At 46.0% G+C, this 23,229-nt stretch overlaps 1 protein-coding gene across 1 annotated transcript in view; it reads left to right on the top strand.

Annotated features, from left to right (window-relative positions):
- KLHL3 (kelch like family member 3) overlaps positions 1-23,229 on the top strand; it is a 121,320-nt gene that overhangs the window by 59,075 nt on the left and 39,016 nt on the right. Inside the window, exon 6 of the mRNA XM_047778696.1 lies at positions 7,589-7,698. Within this exon, the coding sequence (XP_047634652.1) occupies positions 7,589-7,698 (110 nt within the window). The remainder of the gene's footprint in view (positions 1-7,588; positions 7,699-23,229) is intronic.

Below are 23,229 nucleotides of genomic sequence, written 5' to 3'. Positions count from 1 at the left end.
TATGGCTTTCCCAGTCTTTCTCATTCCACATGTACGTTTTCCAGCCTAAAAAATCTGAGTGTGTTCTGAACACCTTTCTGTGTCAGCAGACATATTTCTATAACATTATTTTAAGACTTTTGATAATGTATTCAATAGAAAACCAGCTTGTACCCGTGACAGAAATTCAAACAGGACTCAAAGGTATAAAATACAGAGTTGACCTTCTCCCAGGCCCTCTCTCTGAAGGGAGCTAGGGACTCTTTTGGGTAGCCCTTCAGAATATGTGTACATTGCACTTCTTTTTTTTTTTTAACGGTACATAAAATAACTCTTTATTGGCCCTTCACGTTAATCAGAGAGCGGGACTCTCTGCCAAAGAAAATGTTTCCTCTGAGAGTCAAAGGGTTTGGTGTCTCTCAGCTCATATTCTCCCTCTTTTTATTTATTTATTTATTTATTTACATTTTCCCACTGTACAGCAAGGGGATCAAGTTATCCTTACATGTATACATTACAATTACATTTTTTTCCCCCACCCTTTGTTCTGTTGCAACATAAGTATCTAGACAAAGTTCTCAATGCTAGTCAACGAATAGAGGCATTCTCTAATCATTAGACCTTTTTTTTTTTTTTTTTTTTAACTACACTTAATGCAAAGTCTTGGTGTTCTTTCCAGACCTGTGTGTATGGCTATTATCTTACTCTATCTGCTGCATCATATGGATGAACTATAATGAATTATAATTTATTTAACCAGTCCTCTGTTGATGACCATTAATATTGTCAGTTTTTTCTTTTGTATAAAATGCTTCAGTGAGAATTCTTATATGTAATATTTTGAAGTATACCTGCTAATATGTAAGAAATAGTAAGATGTACCAGTAGGATACCATCTTAGCAGCATAAAGTAGCTCAAAGAGAGTGTGCATTAAAAATATAGCCAAACTGCTTTGAAAAGAGTAACTTTTTTTTTGGTCTTTTTTTGGTCTTTTTAGGGCCGCACCCACAGCATATGGAGGTTCCCAGGCTAGGAGTCTAATCGGAGCTGTAGCTGCCAGCCTACACCAGAGCCACAGCAACACCGGCTCCAAGCTGCATCTGTGACCTGCACCACAGCCCACGGCAATGCCGGATCCTTAACCCACTGAGCAAGGCCAGGGATCGAACCCTCAACCTCATGGTTCCTAGTTGGATTTGTTTCCGCTGAGCCATGAAGAAAAGTAACTATTTTTAAGTTCATGGCCTTCTGATAAGCCTTCAGCACCCTGAGGAAGGCACCGAGAGGCTGGCACAGCAGGACCGGGGGGCTCGAGCACCCCATCTCTCCACCCAGCTGACTGTTTTCCTGTTTGGAATGGGCCTCTCTCTTCCTTTCTGTGACAGTCCTTCCTGCTTCCTTTGGGTCCAGTTTCCCCCTCAGGGTTATGCCCCCAGATTTTTGCTGTGATACGTGTTGTTCTGGGGTCTGGGAGAGTGAATCCCACAGTGAGAAGCCAACTGCTCAGACCCTTGCCTCCAGCCGACGGTGTCATAGTTCTCCTGGGAAGCTGGTAAAGGGGAAGTGGGCCCGAGGGTTTGACAGCCTGTCTCCTCTGTCTCACTGTTGTTGTTTCCAGGGACTGCTTAATCTTTAACCTCAGAGGCCTTGGGCCCAGGTTTACGCGGGTTTTGTGTTTGGTAATTGGATGGCTGTGACTGGGCCATCAGCGGGACTGGTTGGGAGGGGTATTAATGGGACCCCATTAATGAAATGGCAATTGAAATTCTTTGGACGTTCTGTTTACAGTCTGCCAAAGCTAAGCTGAAACCCTCCAGCCATGGGATGGAAAAGCCATCGGATTTCACGTGTTTGTGGAGAGAAATGGCCTTTTTTCGATTGATTCATTTGAGACCATGGAATGAAGTAATTAAAGTAAGGGCAGCCACAACCTTGGACAGAGCATTTAAAAAAACACAAACCCCTGACGCAGCGAGGGTCCTCCTGTGGAATTGCTGCCTCTGGCTCGGCGTCACAAAGCGATGGTGACGACGATCGAGGCGGCAGTTTCTGCCACCTGCAGACACTTGGGAGGGGCCGGGCCTGAGGCTCAGAGGGAGGTGTCAACCTTCCCAATTTGGAGATGAAGGAACCGACACTCCAGAGAGGTCTAGTAACGTGCCCAAGCTCCGCCAGTATGTGAGTGGCAGTGCCCAGATGCATAGTGAGGCTGTCTGACTCCAGGGTCTGTGCTTTGAGCCCACTGTTAATTGTCGCCTCTCCCCAGGCCAGTACAGCCCCTCTGTCCAGGACACTTGCCTCACTCCTGCACCGTACCCCCCACTCCCCATTTTCTGCCTCTACCTTGAAGGTGACAAGTGAAGCATTAGTGCAGATGCAGGTAGTTTTTGTGGTTAGTTGTTCTCCTTGTTGGGATCTTAGGAAAGCTCCCTGTTTCTTGCATTCTCTGGAGAACAGGGAGCTTTGTTGTTGAGTCAATAGCATTGATAACCGGGCAGTTTCCATGTAGTCCTTTGCTCTGGTGTGTCATAGAGGGAACGGGGGAGGTGCCTCAGTTATCCTTCTGGAAAGAGTGCTCATATCCCACCATTCCAGGGAGAGTGGAGGCAGTGATATTTAGAGTCTCTGGGCTGGTGGTCATGACCCTTATAGGAAAAGGTCAAGCCAGGTCCGTGTTACTTCCTTCTCTAGGGAGCAAGGAAACTGGGCCCTGAAAGCCAAATACTGATTCAAGAAAGCTTCAAAAATAGGATGATGAAAGAAGGAGAGTTTTTCTGGTTCGTTTGTTTTTTGTTTTTTCATTATAGGGCCGCACTCACAGCATATGGAAGTTCCCGGGCTAGGGTCAAATCAAAGCCACAGCTGCCAGCCTGTGCCACACCCACAGCAGTGTGGGATCCGAGCCACGTCTGCGATCTACACCACAGCTCATGGCAACACCAGATTCCTGACCCTTTGAGCGAAGCCAGAGATCGAACCAGCATCCTCGTGGATACTAGCCAGATTCATTTCTGCTGTGCCACAATGGGAACTCATGGAGAGGGAGATTTAAAGTAGCTCTGTTTTCTTTTTTCACCCTGCTAAAAATGTTTTGACTCTGTTTGTGTGTCCAGCTATGTCAGCCGGTCTTTCCTGGGGGACTGACCAGTGGTTCCATTCAGAGGCACTCATATACCTGTTTCCTAGGGCCCCTGGCCCTGGAATAACTGGGTTCACTTCATCTCCACAGGTCAAAGAAGGTGGGTTATCACTTGCATTTGTTTTGGGCATATAGTTTAGATGAACTTGATCAAAGGCTTGGGCTTATTTCATCCCATCAAGAGGGAGGAATGAACTTGGGACTTGCTTGAGAGGCTGCCTGAGCCCTAGGCAGTCCTGAGGAGTGCGCAAAGCAGCACAGTGATTCCAGAGCTCAGTATATGCAGGCATTGTACTGGACACTCAGGATTCACCTGCAAACAGGACAGACTCAAATAAGACAACCTCATGGGGCTTACAGCCCCAGCATGAGAAAGAGAAGGACCCCAGGTGCTAAGACAGGTTGATCAGTGCTAGGATAACTTTAATTTCTTGTTAGGAGGCTTTGACAACACAGATGCCTGGTAGACAGGTGGATTTGGGAAAGATCTCCATCTAGGGGTTAGTTTTGAGGTTTGAATCTGGGTCTGATCCAAGGTGTTTAGAACACTACTAACACCAAGACTTTTTTTAAAAAAGAAATATCCTTAGGCTCATATTTCCCTTCTTTCTCTGCAGTACCCCTAAGAGGGATTGTTAGGGTGCTCTGATGCCTGTATTGAATTTTACCAGAATGGCCTGCTCAGTTCAAGTTTTCAATGTCTTGAGGTGTAAGGTACTCATCATAATGCTTGTTATTATATTCAGACAACCTTAACGTCAAAACCCAGCTGTACCCCTTACTGCTGTGTGATGCTAAACTCAGGACTTCGGCTTTCCAAGCCTCCATTTCTCCATCTGTAAAATGGAGATACCGACACTTGGTTGAGCTGGGCTTTTGGATGAAGTAAGTTACATAATATGTATAAAATGAGTCCAGTGTTTGCTGTTTTTAGGAAGAGCCCTCTACTTTCTCCAGGCTGGCTTCTTCGAAATGATCCAACTATGTGCCCTTCCCTAGGAATGTGCCCCCCAGTTTCCTCATCCTTTCAACACTGGGAAGTGATCTGTGTGTTGTTTGGTGGGCCAAAAATTTGCGGTTGTCTGAGGCCCCTCCTCTTCTCCATGATTTCTCATCCAAATGGACGGGAACAGATCCCTTGTTTTTCATTAATCAAGACTCAGATCTTAAACAGTGTTTGTTACTTATAGTAAAGCCTGGTTAATTGGGACTTTTAACCAGATTGCTTAATTAACTGACCCCCCCCCCCGTTTATACTCTTCCATAAAGGGAAAAAAAGCAAAAGACAAGAAAATTAGAATTTATTTTGGAGCGCCCCCCTTCCAGAGGGCAGCCCATGGTTAAAGACTACCTCATCCCTGCACATTTTTCTTCTCTCCCAACGTTGAGCCTTGCCTGCTTTTCCTGCATTTCTGGAAGCTGCACATTTCCCCACACTTAGTGGATGCTCTACAGGTATTTTCTAGATGAATGAAGACACAGCCTAGGCTCCAGCTAGATTGAGCTATTGCTGTTCTCTAGACATGCTCTGAATTTGCTTGCTTCCATGCTTTTATTTAACTTGGAGTGCCTCTCCTGGTCCTGGCCCTGTGGACTTTGGGTTGGAGTTAGAGATGCCTCGTTTTACCCTTTTGTAAGCCAGGGGTCTCCTTGTAGGCATCAACTCTTCTTTCTTCATTTTTGAAGAAACACCACGTTTGACACATCATGTGCTAATAATTATCGAGCACTTGGAATGGTCTCAGTAAGCGTGAGTTGTGTATGTTTGCTTACCTGATGCCCCTAACACCTTTATGAGATAGGTGCTATTATTGGCTCCATTTAATAGATGAGAAAACTGCAGCCTTATGAACTTTGATAACATGTCACTGGAACGTTTATGGAACTCGATGGAATTTAGGTGGGTCTCTAAGACTTTCGAGGTCCTCAGACTTGCCTACAGGACCTGCAGTCTCAAAGGATGTCTCTGCTGCTGTGGAAATGCTTCTCTGTTAGAGGGCAGTGCTGCCCACAAAACTGGACCTTGGGAAAGAGGAGCATTCATGGGTAATATTCCTCCTCCATTTCTAAAGAGTTTCCTATAGATCTCAAAATGGCATGATATATATTATCATTTTCAAGTTTCAAAACAACTTGGAGACATAGGTCAAGTATTATGATCCCATTTTATGAATAATGAAGCCAAAGCCTGAAAAGCAGTGACTGTAAGAAGTGAAGCTAGGACTGGAACCCAGGTCTTCTGACTCTTAGCCAAGATTGGTCACTAAATTCTTCCTTAATACGTTAGCATCAAAGCAGAACACCTCCTCCTGTTCTTTTAAGCAAATGTGTTCAAGGTAGAAGCCGATTGTCGAGGCAGTATCTTCTGGGAGCAGGGTGGGTTCTTTCCAGGAAGTGGCTGGGGAGAGTGCTGATTGAGTACAGAATCTTCCGGGAAACTTCTGTTTCCCAGGAAATTGACTTAGCCAGAGCGTCCTCTTCCTGGTTTTTTCCTACCCTTTTGTGTCGTGAGTGTTGGTGACAGAAAGGGGTCTCTGATCCCCAGACTCTGGGGCTCAGCTGTGTCTCCTCAGACTGAAGGGGGAAGAGGTGGGGTTTTTGAGCCCCTTTCTGTGTGTCTTCCTGCTCATCCCTTGGAAACCTCCTGGGTTCCAGGGTGCCAGCCAAGGATGAGAAGCTCCTACCCTATACCTCCCTCATTTCCACCTCCCCACCAGAAGCTGCTTCCTTGGAGGGTTTCTGAAGGGATTTCAGTGGGAGGTTCCAGATGGGCAGAGAAGCAGCTGACTTCTGAGAAGGGACCTAGATTCACTTCCTGCGATACCCCAGAGTGTGAGAGATGGGGCGGGGTTGGGGGCTGACTGCTATCTGCCTTGATTTATCTTTGAGAACTTCTGGTTTGTTCACCGCATCCCCATGGATACACATGTCTGAACTTCCATTTTCTTCCTTTTGAAAACCCAAGCTCATCGACTTTTGGCTTTCTGAGCTCAGAGGAAGAATTTCTTAAGCTCAGAATTTTCTTTCTTATCTCCTCCTGTTCTTTAACCCTTTTCCCTCCTCCAGATGTTAGGATTTGGTCAACTAAAGATAAAGGTGGCAAGACCAGGGATGGCTCTACTGGGAGGTTGGCGCTGGCTTGCTGACTCTCCTGCTGAGCTCAGCCATGGCGTGTCCCCAGAGCTTGGACACGGTTTCTCTCTGCTGTGTTTTGGATGTTGCCAACACCTTGGGGGATTTCTTGGATCAGAAGAGCATGTTGGGAGAGTCTTATTACTTTTCCCAGTCTCCAGGCCAAGAATGGATTCCCAAAATTCAAGAAAATTGTTCATTTGCTTGTATTTAAAAATCACTAGGAATGGACACTTTAAAAACAACTGTCTAGCATTAAATATTCCCATAGCTGGGGAGGTCTTTTGAGTGTCTAACTTAAAAGCCAAGCTTTGACTAAAGGCTTTTATCTAGAGAACCAAAACCAGCTTCTTGTGTTACAATAGTTCCTTCCATTCATGAAGGATGTGGCTTTTGAATTTGTCTTGTATACAAAAATTCCTGAGCCTCAGGATGGGTGAGATTTTTTCACTCCGTCCCTCCCTCCCTCCCTCCCTCCCTCCCTCCCTTCCTTTCTTCCTTTCTCGCTCTGTCTCTCCCACACACACACACTCCCTCTCTTTTTTTCTTTTCTTTTTTTCAGTGGCTTTTCACTGCCTCTGTCATAGCAGGATGGTGGCCCAGGCGACTGTCAGGGTAGGAATTGTCTTTGGCGTTTCACTTGTGTAAACCTCATGCTTGTGGATTTTATCTCATTCTTGTTGTCCCCAAATTCCTCTCCATCTCATAGCCTCCACAGGCCTGGCTGCTGCGGACCGATCCCAGTGGTGGCGGTGCTGGCTGTGTTGCCACCATACCTGGACAGGGGCTTTGTTGAGCTTCTTGTCAACCAGAGACTCATCATCGTGGGCTTGGCTTCGAGCAAGAAAGGATGACCCCTTCCACCAGGCTTCTAATGTTGACTTCCTCCCAGAACCCCCAGAAACTTCCAGCCCCACAGCAGTTCTGACCCACTTTTGTTTGGCTGAGCGGCGGGAGGCACCGTCTGCAATTCTGCCAGCCTGTGCCTTGAGGGGAAATGACCTCAATTCAGTCGGCAGCCCTGGTGAGGCGTCTCCGCCAACACCACTGTTAACTCATGGAGCATGGAAAGGATACAGCCTTGCATCTCTCTGCTGCCTTTTCATCTGTGTTGATGTTGGGGATGGAGGGTCATGGGAGGGGGGGGTACCTTTGCTGCTGAAGTAAAAGGCTTATTTCTCTCCAGCCGGAATGTCTGTCTTTCTCTCTGTCTCGCACCTCCCCCAAAGCTCCCAGGACTCTGCTCGGAATCCCACAGATCGTCATGACCTTGATTCATGGAAGGGCAGGAGTGTTTTATAACTTTGTTTTCTGAACTTCTGCTTTTTTTGGAACAGAGCAGCACTTTCCAGAGGTGATGCTGGGGGAAGAATTTCTTAGCCTAAGTCTGGACCAGGTGTGCAGCTTGATATCCAGTGACAAGCTGACCGTTTCTTCAGAAGAGAAGGTATGGCGTGGCCCTTCTGTGAAACTGGAGCCTCTCTCCAGGTGGTTCGTGGGAAGGACTTGTGGTTCAATGAGCCTTTTTTTTCAAATGAACAACAACACAAAAGATACATATTTTTTTGTCCATTAAAAAAACATTGCTTTCTGGTCCATGGCCGCTGCATCGGTTTTATGGACCCTTTAAAGAAGGAATAGCAGTCATGGTGGTGAGGGTGACAAAGCCGTCCCATTTCTTGAACGTGGGCTGTTTGCCAAGCCCTGTGCTAAGTGCGTGATGACCTGCAGTTCACTTGGCCTTCACCTCCGCCCCGTAAAGCAGGCATCGCTGTTGTCCTCACATTTCAGATGAAGACATGGACTCAGTGGAGTTAATTGGCTTGTCCAAGGTCGCTTAGCTGGTCTGCCTTTCACCTGGTCTTAACTGCTGTCCCACATGGCCTCTCATGAGTATCACTGAGCACTTAAGCCAGAGCAAACCTTTGAGGAATATCTATTCCAATAGGGAATTGGAATTTTTACCACTGAGAAAACTGAGGCCCAGGGCAGGGATAGGAACTGCTGAAGGTCACCCAGTTTTCAGTGGGCACGCCAGAGCTAGAATCAGGTCTTTCGTGGCCCCGTGCCCTCACTGACCACACGCCTCTTCCTTGGTGCTGGCAGCCTGACTTCCACCTCTGCTTTAGCTGACCCGTGCCTGCCGGTCTGTCCTACTTCTCAGCCTCCCCCCTCGCTGACCCCCTGTTAGGCGTATTTTCTACTTCCATCTTCACCTGGTTGGATTCCCAAACAGTTCAGGTTCTTCTTCTGCCAGGAGGAATTTCTTTATTCCAGGGGGATGCAGTCTGCTATACTGAAGATTACATAAGCTTTGGTGTTGGCTGCTGGCGTCCAAATCTCATCTCTGCGATTTACAAATCAGTTGAGTGACCCTGGGCAGGATACTCTAGTTCTCCACCTGTTTCCTCATGTGTAAAGAGCGGGCAGTCATAGAACATGTCCCATAGGGTACCAGTGGGCCTTGAATGGTCTAAGGTGTGTAAAATGCCTGGTATGGTACCTGTTTCCTAGGTGCCCAGTCAGTATGGGCTGCATTGATTAGTGACTGTGCATCCGAGGTAACCCCTTTCTCCTCCGTTTCTCCGCTTGCCTTATTCTGCTTTTAGCGTAGTTCTGAGCTAGCCTTAGCTCCTCCACCCACCTGCGAGTTTCCTGATGGGAGAGACCACACCTCGCTCAACTCTGCATCCTCAGAGAGGCTCAGTAAATGTTTCTTGAACTGTCTTGGTCCACTCTTAGCATTCAAGCTTGAGGCCCTTTTCTGAGGGAATATTCAAGGAAAAGCCGCTGAGAAGGATTTTACATTGGAGTTGAGACTATGTCCAAAGGTTCCTGTCCAGAGAACAGGGTGAAAGTCACAAGTCCCAGCCTGTCATCCTACAAAAGTCTGATCAAGAAGAAGAGCAGTTGTTATTTGGAACCGTGGGTCCCCACAAGGTCCCTGGCGCAAGCTGGACTCCCCTGTAGTCTTAGGGAGGCTCCACGTCCATGGGTCAATGTGAAGCAGCACCTTCAGGGGAAGGGACGCTCTGGCCAGTCCTTGGGCCCCTTCCCGCCCCCAGCCTCAGGGACGGAGAGGCGTTCCTCGCTTCCTGCCAAGCCTGGATACTGTCTTCTCTGGACTGTGCTCCCAAATGGCACAATTTGAAGGACTCTACCAGTCGGTAGATTGGCTGTCTGAATGTTGGGGCAGTTGGCCGGTTTGGGGCCTGCTTGAGCATGTCTTCAAGTGTAGTTTGAGAGAATGGAAGCAGGCGTGTAAGCAGCAGCATTTTGATCAACTTGGGGGTGTTGGATTAAGAAGGGGACTCTGCTACTTTGAATTCGTGCTGACCCATCCTGCTCGGAGATGATAATAAGTTTTCTTCAGCGAAGGGCTTATCATGCTTGGCATCCCCGGACTGGGGCGGAGGTGGGTTGTTAGTAGGAGGAGGTGTTGTAATGCCCTAGAAACCACTTGGGTTTTGGACGTGGGCATAGCTGGTTCCACTCTGAGCTTGATGCTTGCTGGCCGAATGACCTTGAGAACGTCACGGGTTTCTTTAAGCTATGATTTCCTTATAGGTCAAATGGAAGTCCTAAGAGTACCTCCCTTACAGAGCTGACATGAGGGTTAGAGATAATGGGCAAAAATATCAAATACAGTGTTTGGCAGGTGCTCAATAAATGGCAGCTGTCATCGCAGTTATCACAGTTCTTTATTTTGAGGTTCTGTTGATGGTGGTGGCATTGATTTTGTCTTTGGTCACAGTAAAATAAACCGTGGAGTTAACTGCATCTTTCCAGAAACAAAGCAGCATGGCAATGAAGGAACACACTTAAAAACTGTCTATTGTGGCTTTCACTTGTTCCTTCGCTTCCACGTGAGTTGCTCTTTTTGTCGAATCAGAGTTTGGAGTGTACGTACTTTTCACATTACTGAAGTGTACCCTATTTGGTTCTCAGAAGTTATGTGTAACTTCAGAGTGATGTGATGCTTTTCAGAAAGTGTATAACTCATGATCTTGACCCCTTGGTATATTTAAGTTTGCCCATGTAATTTTGAGGCTTATAAATGAGTAGTGGGGTTTAGTCTGCATTTTCTCTTTGGTTAAACCTATAGTTTTATTTCCCCTTAATTGCTCACACCTTGTGGAAGTTACATAGCTGGAAGCTTTTGACAATTAGATACTTCTCATTTAAACACGAGCCTTGTAGTCTTTGAAGATTCTGTGATCTGTTACAGGAGATTTGATGATTTCTACTTCCTTTTTTTTTTTTTTTTTTTCTTTTTAAAACCACACCTGAGGCATATGGAGGTTCCCAGGCTGGGGGTCCAGTTGGAGCTACAGCTGCCAGCCTACGCCACTGCCACGGCTGTGTGGGATCTGAGTCACACTGGCAGCCTATACCGCAGCTTTTGACAATGCTGGACCCTTAACTCACTGAATGAGGCCAGGGATTGAACATGAATCCTCTTGGACACTATGTCAGGTTCTTAATTTGCTGAGCCACAGTGGGAACTCCTTTACTCCCTTTGATTACATTGCATATGATGGGTGTAATCGCTTGCATGTACAGCAACAGCTCTTTCTTGCAATATTGCATGAAAAAATAACAGTGAAGTTTTTTAGTGTACTTGAAGTAAATCAAGGATCTTTAAGTTAAAAATCAAACTGCATTTAATGTTAACATTTTCAGCAAATTCAGTTGTGTTGGCAATCACATAACCTGTAAGCAGCAAAATCTACACTTGAACAGCACTATCAGTTGTATGATGACTGGCTTCTCTGCCTGCAGCCCTCAGGTTTCTTTCAACATGTATTGGAAGGTGCAGGTGGGTTTCAAATCCATCCTCAAACTATGTATTTTAAATAGAGACAATATGTTATCTTACTGTTAATACTGATTTTTTTTTGGTCTTTTTTTTTTTTTTTTGGCGGGGGGAGCTGCACCTGTGGCATATGGAAATTCCCAGGCTAGGGGTCAGTTCAGAGCTGCAGCTGTTGGCCTGTGCCACAGCCACAGCAACACCAGATCCGAGCTGCGTCTTTGACCTACATGGCAGCTCACAGCAACACCTAATCCTTAACCCACTGAGCGAGGCCAGGGATCGAACCTGCATCCTCATGGATACTAGTCAGGTTTGTTACTGCTGAGCCACAAAGGGAACTCCTGTTAATGCTGATTTTAAGTGTTTGTGGATGGGTCCAGGTAGGCTTGCTTGTTGGAAGTTTTAAAGTATAGGTTCTGCGGCCAGAATAACTCAATTCGAATCCTGGCTCCATTGCTTGAATAAGCTGAGTGACCTTTGGCAAATTGTTTATTTTCCACCAGAATGTATGCAGTATAGTCAGAGATTTTGACTGTCTTATGGTTACTGCTAGAGTGGTATCAGGTTCAGACACTAAAAAATATTTGCTGAATGGAAAAATAAAAGAACCTAAGTCTCAGTTTTCTCATCTGTAAAAGAGGGTTATTGATAGTGAAGTGTCTATCTTAGAGAGTTCTAAGCATGAAATGAGATGATACATAGGATTATTGCTGCTGTCATTATTATTACTACTACTGGTCGTACTATTACTGCCACCACTACTACTACTACTACTAGTAACCCTTAACTGGGGCCTTTCTCAAAGGGAAGCTCTTCCCAGAGCCCACACTGGTCTGGATGGTTGGCTTGGCCTGCAGCTCTGTGCCCTGCGGGAGCTGAAGGTGGTAGTGCTCTCTTGGTCCCCGGCACGTCAGCACCCCCACCACCACCTGGGCCCCTCCTGGGGCTGAGATGTCACTCTTCCTCCAGCAGCCCTTGCTTTTACCCGTGCCTTGTCTCCCCCACTACTGCCCAAGCTCCTTGAAGGCTGTGCGGGTACCTTAGCCATCCTTGTGGCACGTGCAGTCCTGACACAGAGCCCCGGGAGGCCGTGGGAGGTGCTCGGCAGACTTTCCCGAGGGAGTAGAGGCTGGGGCAGGACTCTGTGCTGAGCCAGCTGAGGTTATGGGGACCATGTTAACATTTTTTCCAGAGGACAAGGACACATGTGGGAACTAGAGGTTGGAAGGAGGCATGGATCTTTGCCATTTTCTCTCCTGCTTTTCCTCTTTGTAGTTTTGGTTTTAAAATTCCTGTAATTTGAGAGAGGATAAGTGGATACGGCTGGAGTCACAAAATCACTAGTTCTTTGGGTAGGACCTTCCTCCCCTCTCCCTTCGAGCCCTGCTCGATAGAGAAGCAAGCCCCCCCCCCCCCCCGTCACCTGATTCTCCCTGTGAGCAGCCAGCCTGTTCGTGTGCGCCCTTGGAGACACACAGTTCAGCCCTCACCACGGGCAGCCTCATTGACCCAAGGGCAGGGTCAGCAGCCTTCCAGGATGAACACAGTGTAGGGAGAAGAGCTACGACCCCTGAGTTCTAGTGTGGTTTTGCTAATGAATTGCTGGTTTCTGGACTTTTCTGAATCTTAGCTTTTTTAGCTGCTAAATAATGTTTCTACTTCTCATGAATTCCATGCCTTCGTATGAAACACTACTGAGGCTTTGCAGAGTGAGAACTAATGGGGAAGTGGCCCGCATTTTAGACATTGGTCAGGAAGAAATTGGTTGAGTCTCTTCAGAAAAATTAGATTAGTGTCAAGTATGTGTTAAAATGAGAACTGAAGTTTAGTTTCTCTCTGCGTGCTGACATGTTTATGTTCTGTTGTCTCCTAAAACTGTGATCAGGAGCCAAATTCTGATCACTTATCTCCTGGAAGGGACTGGACCTTGTCTCCTGGGATCACTGGTGTTGCATGCCATCCTGTCTGAATTCCTGGCTTCTCCCACCAGCACCAGCCGTGGGTGTGGGGTGCAGACAGGAGCTCTGTGGCTGGTGGGCTGGGCTCGAGTGCTTGCAACTGAGGCTTTATTCAGTGTCTAAGCAAGTTCATCCTATGCCTAGGCTGAGCTCTTGGCAGCCCTACCGCGCTCTGAGGTCAGCATTAGAGTTGCCAGATTCTCAGCCTGCAAACGATGATGTGGCCTGGGCCTGCATCAGCGTTGCTTTTTACTGTTCTCCTGAGAGGGCAGCTCAGTGAGCACCTGTGAGTGAATATATCGCCACTTTGCAACCCCGAATCCGTCTCACGGTGAGTATTTCACGCATCATTAAAAACAGTGATGTTTTTACTGAAGTAAACTCAGAGACATGAACAAGTAAAAAGTACATGGCTTAGCTTCTTACAAAGCGTAACACCCGCCAGGCCAGCATCCAGATCAAGAAACAAAACTCCAGACCTTCCTTCCAGTACTATCCCCCTCTCCGAGAAGCCAAACTACCATTTTGACTTCTCATAATCCGTTCTACCATTTTGTGAATTTTTAAATTTTTTTATGGCTGCACCTGTGGCATATGGAAGTTCTTGGGCCTGGGATCGAACCTGCGCCTCCGCATCAACCTGAGCTGCTACAGTCAGCTTCTTCCTGCCATAGTGGGAACTCCTGTGAACTTTAGATACATGTAATGCTGGTGCGTGCAGGCTTTTGTGCCCAACTTCTCTTGTCCGGGCTACTGTTTTGCACATCATTTCTAATTTTTACAGCTCCCAAGGCCATTTTGCAGAGGAGGAAACTAGGTAGTAGCCGGCTCTGTAATTTGAAGCTGATCATGTCAGCTGCCCAGGCCCCTGCTCTGCATTCGTGCCCTCCCACCCCGACGGGGAGAAGAGGCGAGTGACGCTTAGTCTTTACCGTTCGAGAGCTTGCAGGCTGGCGGCAGACGGACCGAATACATGCACCCAGAGTACGTGGCTGAGAAAAGTAGTTGCCTGTAATCAAAGTTCAAGGAAAGGACCCTGGAGGAGTTTATGCCAGACTGTGGGGGTGGGAAAGGCCTCATCAGAAAGGCACTGTCTGAACGAAAACTTGGAGAATGAGGGTAGGATTTTCGGAAGTCGATTCAGGTTGAAGGAACTGTAGGAATACAGACATGGAAGATTGGAATAACTTACTGTACTGAGGGGAAAATAACCTGTGTGATGAGAATCAAGGGTCTCTGTGGGAGGGAGAATTGGAAGATAAGCCTGGGAGTGGAGTGGGGGGTCTCTGGAGCACGTTAGCAAGTGAGGGCTATTTTCCTGAAGTCAGCATTTACCCAGCTCTGGCTGTAAAACCATGATGTTGTGAGACATGTGTGGGTTTTAGGTTAAGAAAAAAACCTTCTCAGATGAGCTGCATTTAGGAGACCGTGGAGAAGCAGAGGAAGCAGGCTGAGAAACCGCAGGACTTGTCCGAGCTTTGACAGTAGTGAGCTTTGTGAATCCCTGTGGGGACTTGGGGCTTGCTTGATGTCTTCCTCAGGCTTCTTGGGTCCTGGAACCTCTTGACTGCAGGGAGGCTCCTGCTTCTAGGATTCTGAGAAACACATTACAGAGAATACCTTGGAGGCCAGCTTTCTTTGGTTGTCCCAAATCTTCTTTGATTAGTAGGTCTGATGATTTTCCCTCTGCAGTTCTTTTCATTCGTGATCTGTAGTTTTTGATCGTGAGACCCTCTTCAGAGGGTGGTATGTCCATGGGAGCCTGGGTTGCCCTGGCTGTGAAAGTGCCCCTCTAGGGCGAGTTTACTGGTTTGGAATAGTTTTTATTTTATTTTTTAAATTTTTTAATTTTTTTGTCTTTTTGCCTTTTCTAGGGCCACTTCCTGCGGCATATGGAGGTTCCCAGGCTAGGGGTCGAATTGGAGCTGTTGCTGCCAGCCTACGCCAGAGCCACAGCAACACGGGATCCGAGCTGCATCTGCCACTCACACCACAGCTCACGGCAACGCCGGATCCTTAACCCACTGAGAAACGCCAGGGAGCGAACCCGCAACCTCATGGTTCCTAGTCGGATTTGTTAACCACTGAGCCATGATGGGAACTCCAGTTTTTATATTTTTGTGTTGAGTATCCTTTGATCACCTGGACAATATCAGTTCCACCCCCATATCTGTATGTGGCATGAGCCTTGGGTTTTGATTTCTTAAAGATGAAGTTTTTCCTCCCCAGGCCCTGGGAGACGGTCACAGTTCATGAAGTCCTGATTTTGCAAGAGGGACAACACTGTACGAGGAGCCTGTGGCCTAGACCCTCAACCTCGTGGGACACTGGTCTCCCGGCTTCTTGGCCTTTTGGTTAGGATCAAGTGTGATGGGACAATGGTCCTGAATCCTTAAAGCCCATGTCAGAATTCTATGGGCCTGTGAGCCACTTTGGTCTCCGCTTTCATTGTGCTCCAAGATTAGAATCCCTGGTTATTTGAAGCCCTCAGACATTTACCTCTTGCTTTTGAGTATGACTCAAATCTATTTTTTGGTACTACGTCAATGTCCACATGTTTGGAGCTATAAGGGAAGATCCTTCTGAGTCGGCTCGGTCTGCCGTGTTAGCTGGATGGCGTTCTCCACCCCTGTGTTGTGTTGAGTCACTTCTGCGAGTTGTGCCACTGAAGTAGTCTCTCAGCTGGGGGCCCTTTCCGTCAGACTCTTGTGCCTCAGTCCTTTGCCTTACCCTTGGCGGAATCGTGGTGAAAGGAGGCAGAAGTAGAAAGCTGAAGAGCAATTTCCCAGCAAGTCAATGTTACGGTTTTAGGTTTGTCGTCATTTTCGTTGACATGAAGTCAGATATCTGGCATTGTGCTGTTGCAGGAAGAGATCCATGTACCCCTCACTCCTGCTTTGATTATTCATTCTCTCAAGAAATATTTATCGAGTGCTTTCTATGTGGCGATTGTGGGTTAGTCACGGTTAACAGATTAACACAAGATCCTTGCCTCGTGTGGGTCACTCCCCTACTCTCTGCCTCCCTTTCCCTTTCTGTGAGCGCCTTGAGCTTACGTGGCTTTTGTGGGTCCGAAATGAAGCAACTACAAGGAAGAGCCTTTTAAGAGCCATTTAAAACCTTAAAGTGGTGATGATGGTGATGGTATCATCAGAGATGAGGGCAACCAGACGAGGTTTTCTCTAGTCTTGGGACCTTCAGACCAGTGGTGTGCTGGGCAGTGTTCAACGACTGGCTCTCCAAAAGGATTTTCTAAGAGCCCTGATGTGTTTGCTAGTTTCCATGGTGTAAGTATCTCCACCAGGACTGTTTTCAGGCTAGCTGGCTACTGTCGCTAACCGCTGAGTTGGGAAGAAGCACAGATGATGATGAGCTCCAGCTCCAGCCACCACATGCTGTGGGTGACGGTGAGGTGGGAGGATGGGTGCTGTAATTCTTGTTAAGGTTTGGTTTGCGAAGTGACGGAAATCTGACAGGACCAGTCTTATGCCTGGAAATGCTGTGTTGTCTTTTTTCTTTCCAAATAATCTGATTGTATTAAGTTTTAGAAAATTTTTTGTTGAACTATAGTTGATGTGGGAGTTCCCGCTGTGGCTCAGTGGGTTAAGGACCTGGTGTTGCCGCAGGCTGCAGTGGCTCAGATCCGGTGTTTTGAGGTTGCGTGGCTGTGGCATAGGCCGGCAGCTACAGCTCCCATTCAACCCCTAGCCCAGGAACTTCTATTTGCTGCAGCTGTGGCCATAAAAAGAAAAGAAATGTAGTTGATGTATAATCTTATGCTTGCTCCAGGCATCAACACAGTGATTCAACATTTAAATATGTTATGCGATGGTCACCATGACGAGTCTAGTAACCCTCGGTCCCCAGACAGAGTTATTGCGGCATTATTGACTGTTCCTCATACAGTATATTTACATCCCCATGACTTACTTATTCTATAACCAGAAGTTTATACCTCTTCATTTCCTTCACCTGTTTCACCCATTGCCTCCCTCTTCCCCTCTGGAAACCATCTGTTTATTCTCTTTATCTGTGTGTCTGTTTTTATTTTGACTTGTTTGTTCATTTGTTTCATTTTTTTAAGATTCCACATATTGAGATGATACGGTATTTGTCTTTCTCTGACTCATTTCACTAAGCATAGCACCCTTTAGACCCATTCATGTTCCTTGTTACAAATGGCAAGACTTCACTCTTTCTCTATGGCCGAGTAATATTTCTCTGTGTATGTGTGTGTTTGTGTGTGTGAGACATTAGAAGTGCTGTCCTCTTCATTCTCTAGGTAGCGTGTTTCAGCTGTATTTTTATTTCAATTTTACATGGCAAAATTATCAAAGGTAGTTCATAAGGATTCACTTTCAAGAGAGTTATGGAGAAAATTTCTGATTTTTTTTCCAAATTTATCTCTACCAGTTACAAGTGAGATTCCATATGTTGTATGAATTTTTTTCTCAGTCTTTTGTCTTTTCAGGGCTGCACCTACAGCATATGGAAGTTCCCAGGCTAGGGGTTGAATCAGAGCTACAGCTGCCAGGCTACGTCACAGCCACAGCAATGCAGAATCTGAGCTGCATCTGTGACCTACACCTCGCTCACAGCAACACCGGATCCTTAACCCACTGAGCGAGGCCAGGGATTGAACCCTCGTCCTCATGGATCCTAGTTGGGTTCGTTAACCACTGAGCCACAATGGTAACTCCTTGTCGTATGAAATTTAAAGAGAAATTGTTTTTGATTTTTTTCCACATCTGAACTACCCTACTTGAAATGTTCTGAAGGATGCCTGCCTAAAGAGGAGCTGCGCAATGATTATATAATTACTGGAGAAAAAAACCACGTATAGTCTTTACTAACATACTCTCACGCCAGCACACATACGAGAAGGAAGATAGCGAAGTTGCTAGTTACTAGAGTATCGTTTAAAGCAACTGACTTTTGGAATCTGAAAAATAAAACAAACATAGCAAAACAGAAGTAGACTCACAGATACGGAGAACACACTCGTGGTTACCAGAAGGGAGAGGAGTGGGGAGAGGAGTGAATAGGTGAAGGGGATTAAGAGGCACAAACTTAAAATAAATATAAATAAAATAAGTGTTAGGAGGATATAAAATAAATGTTAGGAGGATATGTTGTGCAGCATAGGGAATAGAGTCAATATTTTATAACTCGGTATGGAGTATAATCTATACACATAGTGAATCACTTGTGTTGTGTACCTAAAAGTAATGTAATTTTGTAAGTCAACTGTCCTTCGATAGAAATGAATGCATGGACGAATGAAGGAATGAAGAAAGAAAGAAAGAAAGCGCCATCCTCTAGATTAAAATTGTGGCGGTGGAATTTGCAAATGCTATTGGCTCAGTCTCTGGGAAGGAAAGACGTACTGCGGCGGCGGGGCGGGGGCAGGTGATGTCCTAGGAGGGATGGCGGGGGCAGTTAGGACTCTGGGTATCCCAGCTCAACCGCCTGCCCAGGCTTTTCAGCTAATTGTGCCTCGGAGATGCAATATTGCGTGCTGTCAACCTTGAGATTTTGAAAAGAGGTGAGTTCACATCTCAGATCCACTGCTTCCTGGCAGAGTGATCTTGGATCAGTTGCTGACCCGCATCCGTCAAATGGGAGTAGTGCTGCCTCCCTCACAGAGGTTTGGGTGGATTAAATGAGATTCATGGATGTAAAGTGCCTAGCACTGCGCCTGTGTTATTGCCGAAGTTAATCCTCCCTCGAATCTTGAGTACAGATCTGGTCTGTGCAAGAGCCTAGGTTTTCTTTCCCCTGATGTTCTCAAAAATGGCTTATTTTCCCTCTCTTGTGCTGAGAATTACCCTGGACCGAAGTGTTTTCCTCGCCATGTTACCGCCGTAACTATTTTAACCTGATTCCCCCTCTTGATTCTCTGAACACATTTTGAAAGCAGGGTGAGTGCCCCAGGCTCTCCCCCCGGCCGCCTTTCCTCAGTGTGCAGTGGTCTGGCTTGGCTGCCTCTGTAACTGGGGGGTGGCACGGAAGGACTGGGTTCATGTGGTGGTCTCTGGCCCAGGCTTATGCTTATGTTGGAGGTGTGAGCTGAGGACCATGAAATCCGATTTTCTCCCTCTCCTTTCCACATAGCAGCCTTGTAGCACTCGAGAAATTGGTTCTGGAACATGAGGCAGTGAGGAAATGATACTGTTTTTTTGTCTAAAAGTGAAACCCTAAGCGTGCCTTGCGGGCAGCTGATTATTTCATCATGGGGCCCATGATAAGAATTTTCATCCAAGTACACATCACTCTATCCCATGATCGAAGCCACAGGGTCTCTGCTCAGATTTTATAGACCAGGGGTTGACACAGTTTTCCCTTAAAGGGCCAAATAGTAAATACTGTAGGTTTTGTGGGCCACAGAATCTCAATTCAACTCTACTTTTTTTTTTTTTTTGGTCTTTTTGCTTTTTCTTGGGCCGCTTCCATGGCATATGGAGGTTCCCAGGCTAGGGGTCGAATTGGAGCTATAGCCACCGGCCTACGCCAGAGCCACAGCAACACGGGATGCGAGCCACATCTGCAACTTACATCGCAGCTCATGGCAACGCCCGATCATTAACCCACTGAGCAAGGACAGGGACCGAGCCCGCAACCCCATAGTTCCTAGTCGGATTCGTTAACCACTGCACCATGACGGGAACTCCCTCAACTCTGCTTTTGTAATACAAAAGGAGTCGTAGATGATTTGGCTGTGTTCCAATAAAATTTTATTTTCAGAAACATGTGCATGTGGCCTGTAGGCCGAGGTTTGCCAGCTGAATAGCCTCTGAGAGTTCTGGGTAAGAGCCTGAGCACTGGCGATGGCTTTGTGTGGACCCACCTCCCCCCTCCCCACCCCCCGCCCTGCTGATTTCTGGCCTGTGACTGGGACGAGTCACTCTGTAAGGGGCAAGAGTGCTTTCTGGCTCTCAGGAGCATCCTGGGTGACAGTGTCTCTGGAGGTGTGGTGCTGGGCCTGGCATGGGGAAGCACCAGCTGCTACTGCTGCTACTTGTTGCCCCTTTTTCTTGGCCAGTCCTTTGATGCCGGGGGCCATTAGGCATGATTTTAGGCACAGAGGCTGCTTGGAAGTTTATTGGCTTATTCTCCAAACATGAAGTCTAAGTGAAAAAAATAGGCGGCCTTCTCTTGCTGCTGAGAAGGTCACCGTTGCTGCCCAGTGCTGTGGCTTTCACAGCTGAGCAGGTAAACAGTGCAGCTGAGCAGAACCCGTTGGACAAGTCAAGCCAAAAATAAAGATAAGGTTAAATATCGACTTCATTAGGCTCAGCCTGCTTTGCAGCTTTTATAACAAAGACAAAGCTGGGCGAGTGGGAAAGGCGTGATTAGTAAATCCCACCTCCTCAAGGCCTTGCAGTTCATTCTTCAGGAAAGCTTTCTCAGCCAGCCAACTGCTCTGTGCCTGGCATTGTGCTTGGTGGCAGGAGGTGCAGACACACAGCTGGTACACTTCTCACCCCGCGAGAGTTATAGTCCAATAAAGGGGAGCAGAAGGAAATGTGGGTAACCACAGTGGAAGGCAGAACAGAGACGTGGCTGCCCACCAGCTCGCCAAGCACAGCCGGACTTCTCCAGCATCCTTTGGTCTGTGGCCTGGCTCTGCCATCTCCCACACCCCCAAGATTCCAGCCTTCACTTCCCCAGTCCTGGCCTCCACTCCAGCCTGCTTACATGCTTATTCTGAGCTCATTTGTCCATTCATTTATTAAAACATAATTGAGTGTGTATTGGATACCCTCAAATAAGACCAGGCAACTGTTCTCATGCGTCTGAAGGACTAATTGAAGAAACACACAATTATTCACAAAATAATGCTTTGAGGGTAAGAGCTACAGCTCTATGAAAGTTAATAATTTTAAAAGATGGATTACACAAGGAGGGTTGTCTTTGCACTTATTTGTATATAGGTTATTTCATACAGAAAAGGGAGCAAACCGTACATACATATTGCACCTTCCCTTCTGTCCCATTCATTTCTCCTCTCATCCGTTTGCTCTCTGATGGATTCCTTTCTGATTGAAGTGTGCCCAGCCCAGCTTAAGCATATGTTTAGGAAATAGGACCAAAGCATCATTAACAATATCAGCACATACAAAAATATAAGAAAAATTGGAGGCTTTTACCTACCCTGGCAGATAGAGTTTTCATTTCAGCTTATGAATTTTGAAATTATAAATTTCGTTCTAGGATTTAGCTTTTCCCTTAGGATTTCTTTTGTTCTCTCCTCCACTTTCTATCGTGAAAAATGTCAAACCGATAGTGTGTTTGAAGGAATGTGCACTCCTACCCCTTTACCTGGATCCGCCATCCGTTACCAAGGTTTGGCTTCCCTTGCCTTCTCTCTTGTTCTCTCTACGTATTTAATCTTTTATTTTGCTGAGCCATTTGACAGTAAATTGCAGATGTCATGACGCTTCACCCTTAAATATTTGAGCTTGTACCTGCTAAGAACAAGGAAATTCTCTTGTCTAAGCCATAAAATCATTACTGCACCAAAGAAATATAACCCTGATCCAGGAATGTTATCTAATATATAGTCAGCATTTGAGCTTCCTAACAGTCTCAGAAAAGCCTTTTATGGCTGTTTCTTTTTAATTCATGATTCAAACAAGGATCATGCCTCACATTTAGTTCTCATGTCTCTAAATCCCCTTAATCTAGAATTGTCTCCCAGCCTTTTTTTCTTTTCAGTTTAACTTTTTGGTGTCTTTCCTAATGCTAACAGTTTTAAAGAAGCCAGGACACCTGTGTTGTAGAGTGTTCCAAACATGGGCTTGTCTGATTATTTCCTTGCTGTAAGATTCAGATGGAACATTCTAAGAAGAATACTGCATTGGAGATGCTGTTTCCCTCTCCCTAAACCACCTTAGGAATGTCATACGAATTTGTCCTATTTATTGGGGGTGCTAACTTTGACCACTTGTTAGAGGTGGTATCTGTCAGATCTCCCCATTTGAGGCTCCCACCCTCCCCATGTAATTGATAAGTAATCTGCCAGGTGACAGCTGAGAACCAGTGACTGTCTTGTTCCCCAACAGCTGTTTACCCAGTGCTTTCAGCATCTGTGCATGATTTTTCCCGAATCATTTATTACATTGGTGGTTGCGAAATGTTTTTCTAATTCTCTTATTAGCTGGCATTCTCTGTCAAGAGAAGCCCTGCCCGCACTTTTGAAAGTATCCTTATGGACTATGGATTCATTTTTTATTCTTTGGGTTGTGATTCATAACTATCCTTTTCTTTAAAAAGATAAAGTTTAACTTAAAACTAAGAATAGTTTAAATTGAGATATGATCTACACACAGTGAAATGTATAAATATTAAGTGTAAAATTTGATTAGTTTTGACAAATGTATGTGCCTCTGTAACTCCTGCCCTGTGAAGATACAGAACGTATCTGTTACCAGAAAAAATTTCCTTTGGCCCCTCCCAGGTAACACTGATCTGGTTTCTTCATTATTCTCTTTGATGTTTAAATTGTCCCAAGTGTTGGCAATGAAAAAGCTCCATCTAGCTTGCTCTGTCTGTGTCCTTCATCTTTGAGCACTTTCTTGCATTCTGCCAGAAGGAAGTGTTTTGCTATTAGTTGTTGTTAGTGTTTTTGTTGGTTTTGTTTTGTTTTGGCCACACGGGCATGCCGAAGTTCCTGGGCCAGGATTGAACCCAAACCACAACAGTAACCCGAGCCACAGATGTGACAATGGCAAGTCCTTAACTGCCAGGCCACCAGGGAGCTGCTGTGATTGCTTTTTAACAGCTGAAAATATCCCATGGTATTGATACAAGTTTAATAATTTCTCCACTAGTGGACTTCAGATCCTTTCTCATCCTGTTACAAAACTGCTGCAGCAGACGTCTTGGAACACATTGTCCTGCATCTCTGTTGTGAATATTTTTGTAGAATAGAACTCTAGAAGTGGTATTTCTAGGTCAGAGAGTATGACCATTTAAATTTTTGATTGATATTGCCAAGTTCTCTCCTCCCCTCTTCAAAAGCCATCTTAGTGAGGTTTCCATGAACAGTGGTGGTTTCCTTGCATCCTTAGCAGCATTGTATTTTATGTGTCTATGTATATAGTGGTGCAGACTTTGAATTTGAACTTTACCTTGAGTAAGGCGAATATCCAAACTATAGATTCTCCTTTTTGGTTCCAAGCCCCGTTTTGATTTGTATGGA

This window comes from Phacochoerus africanus, chromosome 4 (genome assembly GCF_016906955.1).
Source record: "Phacochoerus africanus isolate WHEZ1 chromosome 4, ROS_Pafr_v1, whole genome shotgun sequence".
NCBI classification, from domain to species: domain Eukaryota; kingdom Metazoa; phylum Chordata; class Mammalia; order Artiodactyla; family Suidae; genus Phacochoerus; species Phacochoerus africanus.
Note: the sequence above shows the minus strand (reverse complement) of the source record. Positions and strands in the feature narration are given on the sequence as shown.